An 18811-nucleotide genomic window follows, 5' to 3' on the forward strand; every position below is an offset into this window, starting at 1 on the left:
TTGCATTTCTGGGTGATCATTCTCTAGGCGCCTGGTCCGTCCACACTGTCTGCAGTGACCCTGCTCCGTCAACTCTGAGCTTGGCATCTGAGGCCAGCCCTGTACACCCTGCCCTGTAGTCAGGCCCTGGCGGGGCAGCACCGACGTTTGGCTTTGCTCCACTCCCCTCCCGGTCTCTGCCCCTTTCCCCAGCTGGTCCCCTGGGAACAGGACACTTGCTGTGACCCAATGGCATCTGCTCATTTGTCCATTTGCTCCTCTCATGAGCCACAAGGGTAGGGACTTCCTTGTATCATCTTGGGTCCCCGGGGTCCGGTGTGGGGCCAGGCATTTATTTAGCTGAACTGGACATCAGGGACATCAAGATGTACAGCCCCAAGGTCATGAGTGTTTTGTCAGGAGCCTTAGACCAGCCTGGCCCAGCCTGGAGCTCCCTCCGCACGTGGCCTCTTACAGGAGTGACGCGGCCCCATGCGGTGCTCACAGTGGCAGCACTGACCGTCGGATGGGGCTGAGCCCAGCCACTTCCACAATGGCTGTAGTTCCTATCTCTTCCTCCCTGCTAGGAAAATGTGAAATAGCCCAGGGTGGGGGGTGGGCAGAAGAGTTGCAGGCTACCCAAGGCTGGGATGAGCAGAGTTGAGACCTGGGGAGCCAGGCCCAGGACACTTACAGGTGGGGATGTGAGGAGGCACCCCAGAGAGTGAGCACCCCAGCCAGCCAGCCCCAGAGAGTGAGCACCCCAGCCAGCCAGCCCCCATCTACTCCCTCACTGGGGTCTGAGTTCAGCCCCGAGAGCTAGGCTGTAGGTGGGTAGAGTCACAGCCCCAGCGCCGGTGTGAGGGGTGGCCCTGGGCCAGGTAGGGTGAGTATCTGCCTGCTGTCATGCCCCATCCGCTTCTCCTGCCGCCTCCCCAGTAGAGGACCCCCTCCATTTCACAGATGGGGGAAAGGGGCCCTGTTGTCTGAAGACTCTCCCATATCCTCCCCTGCCTCTGCCATCCCCTGCTTTGTCCCTTCCCTTCCAGAGGCCCTGCCTTGGTCCTGGTCACTTCCTGGTAGGCACTGGCTCTTCCTCTATGCCTGGGCTCAGGGCCTGGCCACCTAGTTTTCTGACTCCTCCCACTTACTCCCCTCCCCAGTTAACCTCTCTGATCCCAAGTGTGTCTCTCCAGCAGGGAGGAGGGCTATTGCAGCCAGGGATCCCCTTTCTGAGGCTTGGGACCCATTATTGGGCAGCTCTGGGACAGGTGGACGGTGACTTGGCCCACACTCGGTCCAGCTGCAACCCTGAGAACCCGCTTGGTTTGGCTGTGTCTCCTGGAGGCCCTCAGGTATTTCAACCTGTAGGACCCAAACCCAGTCCTTCACCTGCTGCAGGGCCAGCCCTGGACACCCCTGCCCCTGCCTGATTTGGAGCAGCCAATTCAGCCCCTGTCGTTGGACTCTGGCCTCTTGTGCTCAGTACAGAGGGTCAGACCTTGGCCGCCTGCCTGGACAGGGCCAGGTCACCACCACCCACCCCCAGCTCCCTTGGGTTCCCAGCAAGATCCTGTCCTTCCTCTACTCACAGCTTCCTGGGCTCTGGGACCTGGGGTCCAGTCCCCACTCCTCATGGGGAGGAGTCCCCCCACGCCCCAAGCAGTTGACTCCCGCACTGGCGGGGGCTCCGCTTGCCCTCAAGCTCTGCAGGCCCAGCTTGGTCTCCCCAGCCTCTTCACTTTCTCCACGGCTCCCTCCACCTACCTGGCCCTGAGAGCTCCCCAGGGAAGCCATTTCCTCCCAGGAAGCCCCCTCCTCTTCTCGCCCCTGCCCTTAAACCAAGGAATCTGGGCCTACTATTAGGGAGAGGGTGATGGTGGAGGAAAGGGAGCCTCAGAGGAGGCCAAGTGTAAAGCACCCGGTCTCCTGTGCCTCCCAGCCCCCAAGACGACCTCTGGGCCACCGGAGTCCAGACCTGGTCCAAGGGGCGAGGTCCCCCTGGGAAGTGCCTGAAAAGTACCCTGGAGGACATTTGGAAACAAAGACAAGGTTCCCTGGTGCCCAGCAAGCCCTCCCCCACCTCCCCTGCTCCTGAGGTCCCCCTGGGAAGTGCCTGAAAAGTACCCTGGAGGACATTTGGAAACAAAGACAAGGTTCCCTGGTGCCCAGCAAGCCCTCCCCCACCTCCCCTGCTCCTGTCTTGGCCAGGGCCTAAGTCGCACTCACGGGGCAGGGGTGGGGCCGCCCAGGATCAGGACCACGGGGCTGGGGGGGTGGACAGCGCCCTTTCCACCTGGGTCGCTGGGCACTGGGGTGTCACTGGGAGGGACACGCAGGAGGAACAGACACGCTACCTCACTCACGGGCGAGAACTAAGCACCTACTGTGGAGCCGGCGTCTAAGCCCGCGACAACGCCAGTCTTCGCCCCCCAGGGGCCTCGTCCGGGGGCCGCGGAGGCCACGTGCAGTTCCCCGCCCACCCTGAGGTACCGGCCCCGCCCCACGCCCAGCTCGGACCTCCAGGATTGCGGGACCCGCCGGGGAGGGGCGGGGCCGGCCCGGGGCGGGGCCAGGAGGAGGGCGGACTGGGCGGGCGCGGGCGGGACGGAGCTGCGGCGGCGGGTCCCGCGGGCGGGAGCGCCTGGCGGCCGAGTCAAGCCGCCGCCTCGACCCAGGGCCCGCGGGCCAGGAGAGCGCTCGGCGGGTAAGCCTCGGCGGCGGGTCTCGGCGGGTCTCGGGGGTCTCGCGGGGGGGCGGTCTCCGCGTCTGGAAGGGGCTCGGCGGGCCTTGGCGGTCTCGGGGCTCTCGGCGGGTCTCGGGGGTCTTGGGGGAGTCTCGGGGTCCCGACAGGTCTCGGCGGGTCTCGGGGGTCTCGGGGGAGTCTCCGGGGAGTCTCAGGGGTCCCGGCAGGTCTTGGCAGGTCTCGGGGGAGTCTCAGGGTCCCGGCAGGTATGGGCGGGTCTCGGGGGTCTGGGGTGCGCAGCAGCCTCCCCCGGGCCCCGGGGCCTCCGTGTCCTTGCCAAAGGACGCACGGGGCCTGGGCACGGCGGGCAGTGCCCGAGGGAGCGCGGCTTCGGGGCGGGGGCCGGGTGTCCCTTGCCGGGGGCTCAGGGGTGGGAGGCGGTACGACGCGTCTGTTTCGCACCCCTCGCGCCCCTCTGGCCCCGCCGCGGGTCCCCTTTACGCGACCCTCCCCACAAGTCTCAAAGGCTGCGGCGGGCACTCGCTCTCCGCCCTTCCCGGAATCCAAACTTCCCTCTACAGCGGCCGCGCTTCACCGAGGGCGAGAAAAGCCGCCCACTGGCGCTGATTCACACTGAAGTGTGAGTGACTGATAGCCGGGCGTCTGAGACTCTCATGGGCAACAGGGAATCTCAGGGGTGGCAGAGGGACTGGAGGAGTTAGGGGGCGGGGACAGCCCCTTCCACCTGTGCGCTGGCCTCCCTGCAGCCCGGCACTTTCCCGCTGCTCTGGGCCTTGGCTCCCTGGGGGCATTGAGGGCCTGAGCCCTGCTGTGGGGAGCCTTCTGCTGGTGCTCCTTTCCGTGAGCACCTCCTATCCCCTCTCTGTGCCTCAGTTTGCTCATCTGTTGACACTGGGGACAGCTGTGCCTCCTGGTCTAGTGGCCACACTTAAGTCCTTCGAATTGGCTGTGGCCAGGGGCGGGTACTCCGTGTGGGCTGCTGGGGTGGACAGCCTGCCTGGATGACATGTGTGTGGCCTTGCAGGTGACATGGGCTGGTGATGAAATGTGTAGAATTCTTTCCACAACCGCCTGAAGGCAGGGCCCACGGCCTCCTCCTTACCGAAGCAAGCCTCTGGGTTCAGGTCAGCCCTGCACCAACTCCATGAGCCTGAACAAGCCCCTGCCCTCACTGGCTCAGGCCCTGTGGGACCAGAGGAGGGGCTGGGCTCCACCCCCTCCTGGTTCTTCCCACTCTGTCCACTGTCTCCTTTACGTAGACACCGTCGAAGGGCCCTCTTGGAGCCCAACCTCAGGGCCCCACTCCAGGCACTCCACTCCTGGCAGGACAGGAGGCCTGGGACGAGGGCTGCAAGGGAGTGAGGATTCTGTCTATCCCCTCTCCCTGCCACCCGCCAGGCTCCCTTTGCCTGGCTCTGTGCCCTGCGTTAGGCACACCCTGGAGGGGGCAGGCAGAAGGAAGACAGATGGGCAGCCGTATCTAGGAACTGACAGCCAGGGCCATCTGGTGAGAGGGGTGCTGACAGGGGACCTGGCCTTTCAGGGAGTCCCCAGGCCTCCAGGATCATGGGGGAGCCCACCAAGGAGGCTGGCCTGAAGAGGCAGACAGAGGGAGGACAGGCTCTGGGCCTGCCTTGGCCCTTTCTGCCCACATGGACAGAGGAAGCAGGGTGCTGAGTCAGCTGGAGCTCCCCACCCCCCAGGGATGCACGCACACAAGCAGGCCCACAGACGGGAAGTCCAGGGGCCCAGAGAGACGAGATGGCCAGCCTTGGTTCCTGAGGGGCAGGGAGGAAGGGCGCAAACTCAGCCAGGATCTTGGGTGTGAACTCAGATGCCACCAGTTTCCAGCTGTGTGATCATGGCCAGGAGGCTTCCCCCTGCCACCCCTCCGTTTTCTCATCCATGACCTGAGGGCTGTGAAGCACTTTGTACCTGGTGGGTGGCTATGAGTGTCCGTAGGGGGGATGGTGGTGGTGGTGACATGTGCTTGGTATTCAGTGACAGTGGGTCGCTGAGGTGCTCTCCCTGGTCCTCAGGGCCGCTGTATGTCCTGTTTTGGGTGGGGGCAGGGCCTGGCCTGGAGAGGCCTGGGTAAAGGCCAAGGCTCCCAGGTTCCTGCCCACATTGGACTAAGGCCTGAGTCCATCAGGAGTGGCCAGTGTTGGGCAGCCCCTGGGTCTTCCTGCGTTCTGTCCTCAAAAGCTCCCTTGTGGGGACACCCCAGGTCAGTGACTATGTGTGGCAGGCTCTGCCCTCCTCACTCTCTGGCCTCTCTTGACCTCATGATCTGCCCACCTCCCAAAGTGCTGGGATTACAGGCGTGAGCCCCCACGCCTGGCCGAGTATATAGTTCTTTAATAACCGGGTGGCTTGGCCATCACTGTGCAGCCTGGGTGGGTGAGGAGAAGGGCAGGCTGGCAGGGAAAAGACAGGGAATTTGCCACAAGGTGAGAGCTGTCCTACCCCAGACGCAGTGGAGCGGCTCCCACCCCTCGGGCCAATGAATACAGGGTGTGCCGTCAGGAGGAGGGATCTGAGCCGGGCGGGCAGCCATGCAGGTACAGACTAAGCCAAAGGCAGGCGGTAGGGAGGGTGGGAGACCAGTTTGACGGGAGTGGCCTTTGCATGCCAGGTGTGGTGAGGGTATGGAGGGGCCTGGGAGGCAAGGAGAAGGGGCCGTGCAGACCCTGGAATCCTTCCTCCAGGATAGGCGGCTCCTCCCCAGAAGGCCTCTGCATTCTTCTGGTGGCCCTGTCTAGACACCGAGGGGCTGGAGACAGTCCCATGTGTGGGCTGCCTAAGTCCCAGAGGGGGTGGTAGGGAGCATTTCAGGCTCACTGGCTGGCCCCCTTCCCTGGGGCACTGGACCCTCCTCACCACCCCTTGGCCTGTGCATGGGAGGGTAGACAGGATGGTGCCAAGAGCAAGGGACTGCCCCTCAGCCACGGGCCAGGAGACCTGAGCCTTGTAGGCGAATTGCACTTCCTGACCCTCGGTTTCCTGTTCTGCAAAACGGGATGACAGAAGTCCCTGGCTCTGGACCACGCTGCTGGATTTGGGTTCTGTGCCGGGCCCCTGACTACACTCATCCTTCGAGGGTGACACGAGAGAAGCATGTGCCCAGGTTCGGGGCGGGTGGAGACCTGGGTCAGACAGGAGTTCGAGGTGGTGCAGGCTCCCAGGAGGGGAGAAAGGTGCCCTCCCTCAACCTTCTCTCTTCTCCCCAGGCTCTGTAACTTCCAAGGCCATGAGAGTGGTCAGGCCCTGCTTGGTTTCCCGGCCCTCGATCACAGATCATGCTGGAACTGCTGGCCCCAACGCCCTGAGGTGACTGGCCCTTTCTTCATGGATTCCAGTCACATCTGGTCCATCTTTGTCAGCTGGCCTCTGGGAAGAATGTGGGCTCGGCCACCTGGAGCAGTTGCCTGGGGAGATCAGAGGAGCCCCGAGGGGTTGGCAGAGCGCCCTCGTGGTATCCATACCCCCATCCCTGTAGCTGCGCTGATTCCAAGAAGTGCCCTCTGCTTCCTTGTGAATCAGATGTTTACTGCGCTCCTGCTGAGCCTGCTCCAGGCAGCTGGGTGGGGCGTAGGGTGCCTGTCTGCTCAAGCCTGCAGAGGGAGGCCAGCTCCCCGCCCCAGGGTCAGCCAGGCTGGCAGGCAACAGCCTCAAGAAGGCAGTGTGCGTGCCATGGCACACGGGGCTGAGGCCGCGAGGCAGGGGCCGAGGGAGGCGGCACAGAGCTTCTCTCAGGCACCAGAGGGGAGCTGAGTTCTGGGCTCAGAGCAGGCTTCGTCTGAGGGCTTCAGCGTCCTCCTTGTGAAATGGGGTGAAAGTAGGTCTAACTCATGGGAGGCCAGATCCCCAGGCCCGAGCTAGGGCCTCCCTGCCCTTGACCCTGTGTGAATGGGCAGCTCCGTTTGGGGGAGTTCCTTCAGCCTCGATCCAGGGGTGTTGTAATCTAGTGATGCTCTTCTGTGGCATTTGAGGGTCCTGGGTCCCCATGCCCTGCAGCCCTGTCCACTGTCCTGAGCTAGGCATAGGGGTGGGCCCTTGCTGCTGGCTGCCCCTGGACAAGGTGGGAAGGGATCAGGGGTCATTCTGGGAGCCTGGAATGCTGGGCGGTCCTTGGCTTTTTCTCAGCCTTGGGAGTCTGGGGCAGTGGTGCGCCTTTACCACCCACCCTGGTGTCTGCCTCTGGGGCAGTGGTGGACCTCCTTCAGAAGGCTGCTGTCCAGCCCCGGGCCCCGCTCATGCAACACTGGGTGCCTGTGTACTGGGCCCTGGGCTAGGCATGCACTGCAAGAGCAGACAGGCCACAGGTCAGAGGGCAGGACCGCCGGCAGGTGCCCATGGGTAGCAGCTCACCTGCCTGGCCCACCTTGCCACTCTCTCCCTTAGAAGCAATTTCAGCTGAAGACATAAGTGTCTGTCCTGCTTGGCGCTCAGGGTACCCTCCCTGGCCACCCCCAACTCCACCCTGAGCTGGGTGCCTTCCTGAGCCCCCAGACTGGTCTATGGCCACCATGCATGTTGACCCATCCATGGTGACCTGTCCGCCTGCCCCTCCTGCTTGGGAACTCAGGAAGGTCAGGGTCGCGTCTGAGAGCCCATGCCCTGGTGGTGCCCACGTGGGCCTGTCCCAGAGGAAGGGTGAGGGGAGTGCCGGCTCTCCCAGCCTCCCACTCCTGGGCAGGGAAGTGGCGCGGGCAACGGGCGGGCTGTGCCACGCTCTTTGAAGGTGGCTTGTCACTCCCCCCACCTGTGTTTAACTCTCTACTGAGCATCAGAGCCTAATGTGCCAGTCAGCCTGGCAGCTGCCGCCCAGTTGGTGGAGTTTCCAATCAGATAATATCAGACTGTTGTGCTTTGGTCTCCCACGAAACTCTTCAGGTTTCCATCAGAGCCTCCTCCCTTCCCCCTGCGGGCTGCGCTGTGACAGCCACCGCTGCCTGCCACCCGGCAGCAGGGACCCAGCTGCTTCTGGGCCTGGTCTCGGTGGCCCTGGCAGCGGTAGATAGGGAGGACCAAAGCCTGGTGAGGAAGAGCCGCCGAGCTGAGTCGGTGTCCCCTGTCCTCTCCCTGAACGAAAGTGCTTTCTTTCTCTGTAGCTGCTCTTCCTAAACGTGTGTTGGCGTGAGATTGGAGTTAGCCTGGCCTCCCTGTGCCACCAGGGCTTTGGGTCCCAAAGAGCTGGCACCTGAGGCAAGTCCAAGCAAAAGGCCGGATTTCTCACCATTAGGAGGGCAATGGGGAAAGATCCAGAAAAGCTGGCCTGGGAGCCCTGAGTGGCAGGTGGGGGGACACAGCCCTGCATGGAGACCAGGCTCAGAGCCAGAGGAGGCAGGCCAGGAAACTCAGCACTCATCTCCTCTCTCGGAAACGCCCCTCCCTGACCCCAGCTGCTTCCTCTCCTCCTACCCAAGGCCAGAAAGGGAAGCCCCTTTCCAGTGGGGCGAGTGGCTGGCGCTGCCCCAGGCGGTCCGCTGATGGCTGGGCAGATAGTGCTGGGGCCTGGCATGGCAGGCAGATCAGTGGTCAGCAGAGTGAGTTTGACCAGGGCAGAGGGGAAGATGACGGGTGTGCATCCCCCGAGCAGGGGGAAGTGACTTCCCATTGCCATCACCTCTTGTGGCCTCAGGCGTTCACAGGCCGAGACCTCTAGGAACACAGGTGCTGGGTGGCTCAGGTGGCTCCACCAGGCCAGGCCGTGTGACCTGGGCATCCTCCGCCTTCTCTGGGCAGGGCAGGGACAGGAAGTGCAGCCTCATGGGATGCGTGAGGGTGAGGGTGTGCCCACCCAGCTGCTGGGGCGGGGTGTGTGGGAGTGGCCCCCCAGGAGCTGCCCGCAGCACGGGGCCTCGGAAACTCCAAAGCCGGCGTCAGGTCATCGAGGCCTCCGGGCTGATTAGGACTAATGGCGCTCAGGGGTGCAGCCTCAGCCTCCACCCGCCACCCGTACCCGCCCTGCCTCAGGACTTCGTTCCTGCTGGACCCCTGCTGGCTGCCTGTCCCCACAGGTGGCTCCTTCCTCCCCACCGGAGGAGCTGCTCCCAGGCAGGACCCTGGGGGTGGAATCTCTGAAATGCCTTCCCCTCAGGACCCTCACCGCGACTGGACTTCGCTCAGCTTCAGACCCTGGGCTGCAGCTGCCTAATGAGGTGGGATGGGGCCCTGGGTATGTAAAGTGGAGGGAGGGGCAGTGGCCACCTCTGAGCCCTGAGCCATCCTGGGGTCCTGGGTGCTGGCTTCAGGAAGGTTTGCTACTTGGGGCAGGGGCTCTCTGAGATCAACCTTCCCATTTTCTTGAGGATATGACCAGGAGGGTGATGTTTTGTGGTCGGGGTGGCTGTGCCTGCCTCTGGGGCAGGAAGTTGCTGGGGAAGGAAGAAGATTGAGAAAGGACCCCCAACCCCCACCTCTGCAGAGGATCTAGCGGGCCTTGCCCCATGCCAGGGTTCCTGCCGGCTGGCATCAAGGGGACAGCTGTTCCAGGGCTGGGGTCCTGAGAAGCAGGGGGGACCCACTTGGGACCCGGGCCCCCTCGAAGACCTACCCAGAGCCACCCTTGCGGCAGGCAGGGTCCTGGCCCTTCCAGTATGAAGCTGGGAAAAGGCAGCACCAAAGATGCCAGGGGCGCCTCACGGATCCCCCCGGGGGGGCCTCCTTGAGGGGGAGCAGGAGGAGAGGCCAGGCTGAGGGCTCGGGCTGTGTGAAAGACACCCTGGTTTTGAAAAGGGAGAGGGGCTAGAGAGGTGGGGCCCGAGGGCCTGGTGGGGTTTCCAGCAGGGGCTGGCTTATGTTTTCAAGCTTACTCTGGGGTCTGGAGACCACTGCCGAACATACGCCCTCCAAGCAGTGGCCACAAGAAGACCATGAGGAGCTCGGGCGGGGTCTGGGGAAAGGGTGGGGGCTGCCACAGACAGAAGTGGGTTCGTCGAGGCTGCAGAAGGCTGGGTGGGAGTGGAAGAGGTGACGTGACCAGGATGGGGTCGGTGACCCCTGCACAGGGGCTACAGGGGATGAAAGGGGAGGGAGAAGCAGACTGGTGAGATTGGGGTGGCATTGGCCCTGGTGGTACTGACTGTCCCCGGCTCAGTCACCCTCCTCCTTGGCTGGTTTTTCTGGCAGACAGTGGCATGGTCCAGAGCTGCCTCCCTGGGGAGGGAAAGGGCATCCCCAAGTCACTCCTGAGGCTGTGTCCCCAGAGTGTCCACCGGGCTGTGCCACCTCCCTGTCTGGTGCAGCCTGCCCCTGCCTGAGCTGCCCGAGCCTGCCCCGTGGCTGCTTCCCAGCCAGGAGGAGGCCCTAGGGGCAGACACCGGCGGGCTTGCTTACAGGCCCTGCTGACTCCAGAGTCTTACTGCCACCCGAGCATTACATGGAGGTGCTTGTCCTGTGACCGCCCCCCCCCCGGGCTGATGACGGGCCAGGTGGCACTTCACCTGGGGGCTCTGGGGAGGCTGTCTCGGGCTCCCGTGCCAGGGGTGGGTGCAGGGAGGCTGGGCAGACAGGAGAGCTCAGGCCTCGGCTCCCACGGGTCTGGGGCTGTGGTGGTTGGGGGCCCTGACTAGAGCCATTCACCCCTCTGAGGAAGGACCTGGCCTGGAGCGCCATCCCCAGGGAGCAGTAAGGGCATTGGGGGTGTCTTGGGGTGACCCGGCTGGGGGCAGAAGGCCAGGCAGGAGTTTGCAGGTGGGGAACGGCTCGAGGAACTCGTGGAACAGCCTGAGAGGTGTCCGGCGAGGTAGAGCATGGGTGGCCTTGAGCCCTGAGGCTGAGCGGAGCTGTCTTTGAGAGCCACCTCCGCTGAGGCTGCAGCAGAAAGGCTGTGACAGGCTGGTTCCGAGGGAGGAAGGAGCTGGGCTGTGGGCGGCCTGGCCTTGGGAAGGGGGCTGGACAGTTGCATGGTTGGGGGCGGAGAGGAGGAGACCCTGATCCAGACTCCGCCCCTGCCTGTCTTGACCGCGGAGGACCGGGGCCCAGACTGCAGGGGTGCAGAGAGCCTGCGGGAGAGGCTGGGGGCTGGGCTCCTTTCCCGGCAGGCCGGGCCCACCGCCAGACCCTTGTCCTCACTGGGCCTCTGAACAGTGGAGCATTGTGAGGGGCCTGGGAACGTTCAGGTCACCCAGGCCCCCTCTGGGCCACGCTGAGGGTGAGGACAGGAGCCAGCGGGCATGAGTCATCCTGTCCCCTGCCCAGGCCCCGAGGCTCTGGGGTTCCCAGGCTGAGGAGGAACACACAGCTCTCGGTTCCCCAACCCGGGGTCTGGCCCACTCCTTCTTCCTTGTTTTTGCCCCTCTGTCAGCACCTCTTCCTGTGGCCTCCCTTTGGCTCCTGGGCCTGCCTGCATCTCCCTTCCCCTGTCCGGCCAGAGACCCCGGCCTAGGAGTGGCTGTGGCCTGCTCTCCCACCCCGATGCCTGTTGCAGCCCCAGCAGAGGGGCTGGCCTGTCGCCTTGAGCCCACCTTTGCTGGCCTGTGAGTGGCCCCAGGAGGAAGCCAGCGCAAGGACAAGACCCAGCCTAGACAGGAAACCTCCTGAGGCCAACCTAAAATTTACTAAGGAATAAAAAATGACAAGAAGCAGAAGGCAAGGGAATAAAATAATAAACCCAGAGAGTAAAAACGAACAACATCCGAGAAAAAAAACCCATGTTTGAAAACAGTTTAAAAATATTAGCCAGGCATGGTGGCTCATGCCTGTAATCCCAGCACTTTGGGAGGCCAAGGCGGGTGGATTACTTGAGGTCAGGAGTTCAAGACCAGCCTGACCACCACGGTGAAACCCCGGCTCTACTAAAAATACAAAAATAAGCCAGGCGTGTTGGCGCATGCTTGTAATCCCAGCTACTCAGGAGGCTGAGACGTGAGAATTGCTTGAAACTGGGAGGCAGAGGTTGGAGTGAGCAAAGATTGTGCCACTGCACTCCAGCCTGGGTGACAGAGAGACCTGATCTCAAAAAAAAGGGGCCAGGCGCAGTGGCTCACACTTGTAATCCCAGCACTTTGGGAGGCCGAGGCGGGCAGATCACCTGAGGTCAGGAGTTCAAGACCAGCCTGGCCAACATAGTGAAACCCTGTCTCTACTAAAAATACAAATTAGCTGGGTGTGGTGGTATGACCTGTAATCCCAGCTATAGGAGGCTGAGGCAAGAGAAGTGCTTGAACCAAGGAGACAGAGGTTGCAATGAGCCAAGATCGTGCCACTGCATTCTAGCCTGGGCACCAAAGTGAGACTCTGTCTCAAAAAAAAATATGTGTGTGTGTGTGTGTGTGTGTGTGTATGTGTGTATGTATATATGTGTGTGTATATATGTGTGTATATATATGTGTATATATGTACATATATGTGTATATGTATATATGTTTGTATATATGTGTATATATGTGTATACATACGTATGTGTGTGTATATATATGTATGTATGTGGTGTGTGTATATATATGTATATATGTGTGTGTGTGTGTGTATATATATATGTATGTATATATATACACACACACATAACGTTAGGGAAAAAGGATCACAGCGAATGCATTAAGGCAGCAGAAAGACCTAACCCTCAAGTGCTGAAATGAGTGGACAGAGGGAAGGGACCCTGTTGTGCTGACTCAGCCTTGGTGGGTCCCAGCCTGTGGCACCCGCTGACAGATGGTGACAGGGTTCCTGGGTAAGCGAGGGGCCCAAGGACCCTCAGTGGTACACAGAGGAGCCATGATGGGGGCCACGGCTGGGCCCCAGCGTCCTTCGCCCTGACCCAGGAGCTTGTCCAGATAAAACGCCGTAAAGTGCCTGGGCTGAGCCCGAGGTGTGTGCAGGAGCTTCATGGTTTTGTGCGGTCCAAGGGAGGCCACCAAGGCCGCCATGGTACAAAAAGTACCACAGTGATGAGTAAAAGGGACAGGTGATGCAGGACTCTCAGGCCACTTAACTGCTATACGGTCCCAAGGCCTACCCTGTAGGGCTTACACAGCTGCCTACAGAGGGTGCCCATCGTGGTGGCTCCTGACCTCTCCCGTTGGCTCTGGGTGGGAGCAATGGGGCTGGGTTTCTCTGACTGGCGCCCCTACTGCATGCCACCCCAGCAGGAGCCCCAGGGCCTCGGCATCTCCACTCTGTTCCCTTGTTACCTCGCCCTGGTGCTGGGATCTGGGATAAGCAGGGTGCTGTCCACTTCCAGGGCCTAGGGACCCAGTGCTGGGCCAAGTGTCTATGGCAGAGTGCTTGGGAACTGTCTGGTTTGGTCCTCAGAGTGCTGTTGCTAATAAGCGCGGAGGGGGAGGACGGAGCAAGGCTCAGGGAGTGAAGTGACTTGCCCCTAGTCTCCAGCTTAAGGGACCAAGGCTGGGACTGGAGCCCAGGCGTGAATGGTGCCCAGGAGCTCATCCCAGGGAAGGTCTGAGATGCTGTCTGCCTCACCTGGGCATGTGGCCTGGCCTGGCGGTTCTAACTAGGACCCACCTCTGTCTCTCATGTCAGAAGGTGGGTGCCTTCTCTTACCTGCAACCCCAGGGCCTTTGCACAAGCTGTGCTCTGTCTGACTCTATGTAATCCCATGCTTGGCTAACTCATGTGGAAGATTGCTCCCAGGACGCTGGCGGATGTGTCAACGTGTCTGGGTGGAACAGATGTCACAAGGATGTGAGTCAGAGGTGGCTGCCTCCCCAACAGATTGGGAGCCCAGACAGAGGGTGACAGTAGCTTGGATCCCGGGTGCAGGGTGTGGCGTTTGCCTGTAGGCGCAGTGCCTGAGTGCCTCCCCTGTGCCCGATACCACGAGACTTCAGGCCGAGTGGAGTGACACTGTGCAAGAGAGACAGGGTCCGGCTGACCAGCCTCACCATGACTCCAGCCGAGCCCGATGAATAGGTGGGCTACCTTCCACCATTCCCTGGCCTTGGTTTCCTGCTCTCGGTTTCCTCAGCTGCCTGGTGGGTTCCACTGCAACTCTCTGGGGATCTCCTTCTGTCCCGGCACCGCCTGCTCCTGTTCCTCATCCGAGTCTCTGCAGATGCGTGGACCCTGCCCTCTGTGCAGCCTCAGCACTAAGTCCTGGGTCCAGCAGCTCCGGGACTGCCCCAGTTACTCCTGGGGAAACTGAGGACTGGAGCTCTGCTTCTTTGCCAGAGTTTTCTCTAGGGTGAGCACCAGACCACTCTTTCTTCAAGGGAACCGGCAGCATTGAGCGGGACCCAAAAGGGGGCTGTGGCCTGGGAGAGCTTCCCAACCAGCCTCCCCAGGGGCTCTTGGGATCAGTTTAAAACAGAAGCAGCTCCTAACTCCTCAAGGGTGGGCTGGAGCCCCTGCTTCCCCAGGCCTTCCTGTCCTGCTGAGCTGGGCCCTGCGGTAGCTTCCTCCCTGTACCCCACATGGCGTGGCCCACCCTGTGTCCCCTGGCCTCCTACCCAGAGCCCTGCCCCCTCCACAGAGGCCAGGGCCCACCCCCACTGTCCTTGAGGTTGGTGGGCTTCCTTCTGTGAGTGGGCCTGGGGTTTCTCCTCTCCTTCTTACCCACCCCAGAGCCAGGCTCAGCAGGAAATGCCTGGTAGGGGCCCTGCCAGGGCCATAAGGCTTTCAGGGCACCCTCAGGTTGTGTTGTAGGGGTGGGCCAGGTGGCCCCAGGCTCTGGGTGACACTAGCCACGCTGGCTGGGTAGCCAAGCGTTGCAGCTCACTCAGCCTCGAGGTCCTAATCGGGAGAACAAAACGAGCAGTTGGCGACGGAGCAGGCACAGAGCTGGCGCACTCAGAACACAGTGGACATTTCCTTGGGGGCTCCCCGCCCCTCCCTTGGTCCAGCAGCCCAGCCCTCCTATCACAAGAGGTGACTGTGGGCAGGGAAGCACCCCCAACCTTCACACCCACTGCCCGTGGCCCAGGCGTCCCACGCATCCCAGGAGGGTCTGGTTGGCGGGAGCCCTCTGCTTCTGCTTCCTCTAGATGAGGAAGGTGCCCGGCAGATTTCCTACCTAAGCACACCCCCTGGGCCCGGAGGGTCAGCAGCCAGGCTGGTGTGGGCATGGGGTGTCCCGGCCACAGCTGATCTGCTCACTGACTGCTGCTGCCCTTGCCTATCGATGAGGATGCTGGGGCCGGGAGGTCACCCTGGAGGCCCAGGCTGCGCTTGGTGGGTGCAGAGCCCCTGGAGTGCCCCCCTCCTGCAGCCAGGGGTCCCCCGAGATGGAAGAAGTGGGGTGCCTGGGGCTGGCTAGATGGTGTAATTCAGCACATGAGCCCGTGAGCTAGGCCCCACGGAGAGTAGGGGTTCCAGCCAGCTGGGGTGTGGATGAGGTCTATTCATGCTGCAGGAGGCACCTGGTGCCAGTGTCACACTGGGCACTGTTCAGGCATCAAGGACATGGGGGACGGACATGCAGAGATCTCTCCCCACAGAACTGGTGTCAGGGGAGGGGCAGATAGCCAACAGACACCCTGAAAATGCCACAGCGTCGGGGGGTGCCGGGTGGGGGCCGCCTCTCTGAGGAGTGGGGGCCCTGCCGTGGACTGAGCCTGTGTGGGAGAAGGCCCAGGGCCTGCGGATTGGGGTCCAGCCCAGGGGAGTGTGGTCTAGATGAGGGGCCAAGGGGCAAGGGCGGGGCAGAGGAGGTGGAGAGGGTGGCATTCCAGGTGGAGGGCACTGCTGCTGCCAAGGTGCAGAGAGGGAAGGGGTGTGGCACTGGGAATGTGGCTCTGTCTGTGCCAAGGGCCGCGGGGAGACGCGTGTTCTGGAGGCCAGGCCCGCAGGCAGGAAGGAAAAGCACGGCCGGACGCTGAGCTGGGCGGTTCCTCCCTTCCCTTGACACCAGAGCAAGCCCAGCAGCCAGCTGCCCCACCCCCACAGCTCAAGTGAGGAAACTGAGGCTCAGAGCGGGCCACAGGCCAGGAGGAGGGGATTGAGCCAGGCTTGTTCCCACCAAAGCCTGCACGCTGACCACGGCTCTATTCTGCCTGCCAAGGTCGCATGCATAGAGCGGCCCTCTCTGGTGGGAGCCACTGGGTAGGGCAGGACTGCCGCCCCTCTCGGGACCCTGCGGGGCTGGGGCATAGGGTGCCCAGGCTGGCTGCGGTGGGGAACAGTGAAACCCTTCAGGCCAGGAGAGGCGAGGCAGGGTGGGGAGGAGATGGGCCCCAGCCTTGGGTGGGAGCCAGGAACTTGGGGTGGTGGACCCGGCCCACCCCACACATCAGGACTCTGGAGAATTTTTTCTCAAGTGATTAAAAGGTGGAAACTCGTCAGTGTTTGTGAAGAACTGAAGTGTGAATCCTGAGCCGCCTCTGCTGCTTGTGGTTTGAGACTGGAGAGTGGCTCCAGGCGAGCAGCAGTGCCAGCCGTGGCTTCCCCCAGACCCACCTCGCCTCGCCTCACCTCACTGTCTCCAGCCCCACCTCACCCTCACCACCCTCGGCCTGGAAGCCCGCCCTGGCCTCCTCCCTCCAGCCAGTGTACGGCCCCTGCCTGGCCAGGCCACAGCTCCGCCTAGGGCAACCCTCTTCCAGGTGTGGAGGCCCCCGGGCAGTCCCGACTCCCATGCCCATCTCAAGAACCTTTCCTGGGGACAGAGACACCAGGCCTGAGAGAAGAAGGCCCAGTGGGGCATCCGGAGATGTGAGAACATTGCAGCTTCCCTCTGAGGACAGAGCTTGAGGGCCAAGCATCCACCGACAGCTTGGCCTTGCCCTCTGAAGCCCAGGTGCCATGCAGGCAGCCGTGCCTACAGGGCCCTTGTCTGCGCTTTTCTTAATTCCCTTTGTCCGTTGCACACAGCAGTGGCCTGACCGTCTCTGCCTCCACCCTGCACCGCTCTGTGAAGCCCCTGGGGCCTCTGAGCCCCCAACACACTGCGTCTTCTGGGAACACTGCTGTCTCCAGTGCACCAGCCTTTCTCTGTTTTGCAGCGAGCAGCCTCACGTGCGTGCCCAGGGCTGGCCGGCGGCTTATCTCACTGGGCAGAGGTCCAGGGGTGTGGAAGGGCCTCAGCTGCGGCCGTGCTGCACTCCAGTTCTTTGAAAACCTCTCTCATTGAGAGTCCAATTAGCGCTAAGTCACAATTTTTTCACTCTGAGCTCTGAAGGATGTACTGGTTACAACCTCGCTGGGGTCTGGCCTCATGTATGGACATGACAGTGAACTCATCTGTTTGTCTGTCCTTCTCTTGGGTCCTGCCATGGGCCTGGTGCCCATCTGGGCCTTGGAGATTCAGTGGGACTTGGACCCGTGGGGAGTGCCAGGGACACATGGGGTAATGCTGGTGGCAGAACTGTGCCATTGACTTGGAGATTTCAGAGAAGAGGGCAAGGTTCTAGATGGTTCCATCCTCAAAGGATGAGGGAGCGTTTGGTTTCCATGTGGAGGTGACTGCAGGTACCAGGATGGGGCAAGTGCATGACAGGTCCAGTGTCGGGGGCCCAGGGCAGGAAGGGAAAGCAGGCGCCGCACCCCATCCATGTGGACAGGGAACCAACCTCGCTGCTGCGCCGTGGTGAATGTGGCCTGAGAGAAGGAAGGGCAGGCCAAAGGGGTGAACGCGAGGCCAGGAGGTGGGGTCAGCAAGCCTGGCGGGTGTGGGTCAGGCATGGCAGGTGAGGCTGGTGGACCCTGTGTGCAGGAGGGTGGGAGGTGGAGACCCCAGCCTTCAGGAGGCTGTGGGCACCTGCGGAGGCAAGCTCAGCAGTGCCCGCCCAGGTTGGTCACAGCCTTGTGGAGCCTGTCTCTCCCTGACAGGCACGCCCACACTCGGAATCAGACTAAGTGGAGCCTGCAGTTCATCCTGGGGAAGGACTCAGGTGAGTCCCCGTGTGGATTCATTTCCTGGGGCTGCCCTAAGAAAGTTCCACACACGAGGGGCCTGAAAACAACAGAAATTTACTCTCTCATGATTCTGGAGGCCAGAAGTCCAAAGCTGAGGGGTCTACAGGGCTGTGTTGCCCGGGTGGCTCTGGGGAAGCCCCTTCCTCCCCTCCCAGCTTCTGCTGGTGGCCGGCGATCCTCGGTGCCCTTGGTGTGTGGCCACATTCCTCCAGCCTCTTTTCCATCCTTACATGGTCCTTTCCAGGCATCTTCTCCTACTCCATCTCTTACAGGACAGTTGCCTTGGATTTAGGGCCCACCTGGTCAATCCAGGATGTGCTGCTTAACTTAGTTACATCGAAGATCCTTTTTCCAAATAAGGTCGTGTTCACAGGTTCTGGGGATTAGGATGTGGACAAAGCTTTTGGGGGCCACCTTTCAGCCCACTACAACATGTGGCCCCAGGCAGGGTCCTTCTTTCTAGGGTGCCCTCTCCCTCTATCCCAGTTGGGTAGTGCCCAGTCCGAGTTCCCGGGAATCCTCCCAGTCCTGCATCATGGGACAGCAATCAGAATGGGGCATAGAGGGAAGGGGCTTCTGGCTGGGGAGAGCCTGGGAGGGTCCCAGGGATGGCTATGGAGTGGACCCAGGCCCCATGGGAGGGGCTGATGCAAAACATCTTATTTTGAGAGCTTGAGATTTTCCCTGGGGGTGCCCACCTTCCCCCAGGCTCTGTGCCCACCCACCCTCCTAGGGCTCAGTGCCCACCTTCCCCCAGGCTCAGTGCCCTCCCTCCCTCCCCGGGCTCAGTACCCACCTTCCCCCAGGCTCAGTGCCCTCCCTCCCTCCTAGGGCTCAGTGTCCACCTTCTCCCAGGCTTAGTGCCCTCCCTCCCTCCCTGGGCTCATTACCCACCTTCCCCCAGGTTCAGTGCCCTCCCTCCCTCCTCTGGGCTCAGTGTCCACCTTCCCACAGGCTCAATGCCCTCCCTCTCTCCCCTGGACTCAGTGCCCTCCCTGAGCTCTGCAGACCCTCCTTGGCATGTTCAGCACCTGAGCCTCTCCTGAAGGTGGTAAGCAGGTACCAGGCTGGGTACAGGGTCCCTGGGTGCCAGTCCGCATGCCACTGATCCCTAGCTTCCTCTCTGAACCCCAGAGATGCAGATGGCAACAGGACTGTCCTCTTGGGCTGTGAGCCTTGAGATGAGGCAGGTGCCGTGAGGCAGGAGGTGCCAGGGCAGGGTCAGCTCCGTGGTGGCTGCAGACACCACCCACTGTGCTGGGTGTTTGCCTTACTCCTGAGCGGGCTGAAGGCTCCCAGAACCCAGTGAAA

General features: G+C 62.0%; 1 protein-coding gene across 9 annotated transcripts in view; it reads left to right on the forward strand.

The window, feature by feature from the left end:
* The first annotated feature begins 2577 nt into the window (after nucleotides 1-2577).
* The window catches only part of SH3BP2 (SH3 domain binding protein 2), a 43436-nt gene continuing 27202 nt past the window's right edge, over nucleotides 2578-18811 (forward strand). For 3 of the 9 annotated variants that reach the window (XM_003812953.6, XM_063603503.1, XM_063603502.1), the window contains exon 1: nucleotides 2579-2686. Coding sequence is in view for 4 of the 9 variants with exons in the window: in XM_063603496.1 (XP_063459566.1) it covers nucleotides 5937-6016 (80 nt within the window). In the remaining 5 variants the exon portion in view is untranslated. Of the gene's footprint in view, nucleotides 2687-4593; nucleotides 4625-5916; nucleotides 6017-17412; nucleotides 17476-18811 lie in introns of those variants that run through there. The other 6 variants (XM_057302022.2, XM_063603501.1, XM_063603496.1 and 3 more) reach the window with 5 other exon arrangements.

Source organism: Pan paniscus, chromosome 3 (assembly GCF_029289425.2).
Source record: "Pan paniscus chromosome 3, NHGRI_mPanPan1-v2.0_pri, whole genome shotgun sequence".
Taxonomy (NCBI): domain Eukaryota; kingdom Metazoa; phylum Chordata; class Mammalia; order Primates; family Hominidae; genus Pan; species Pan paniscus.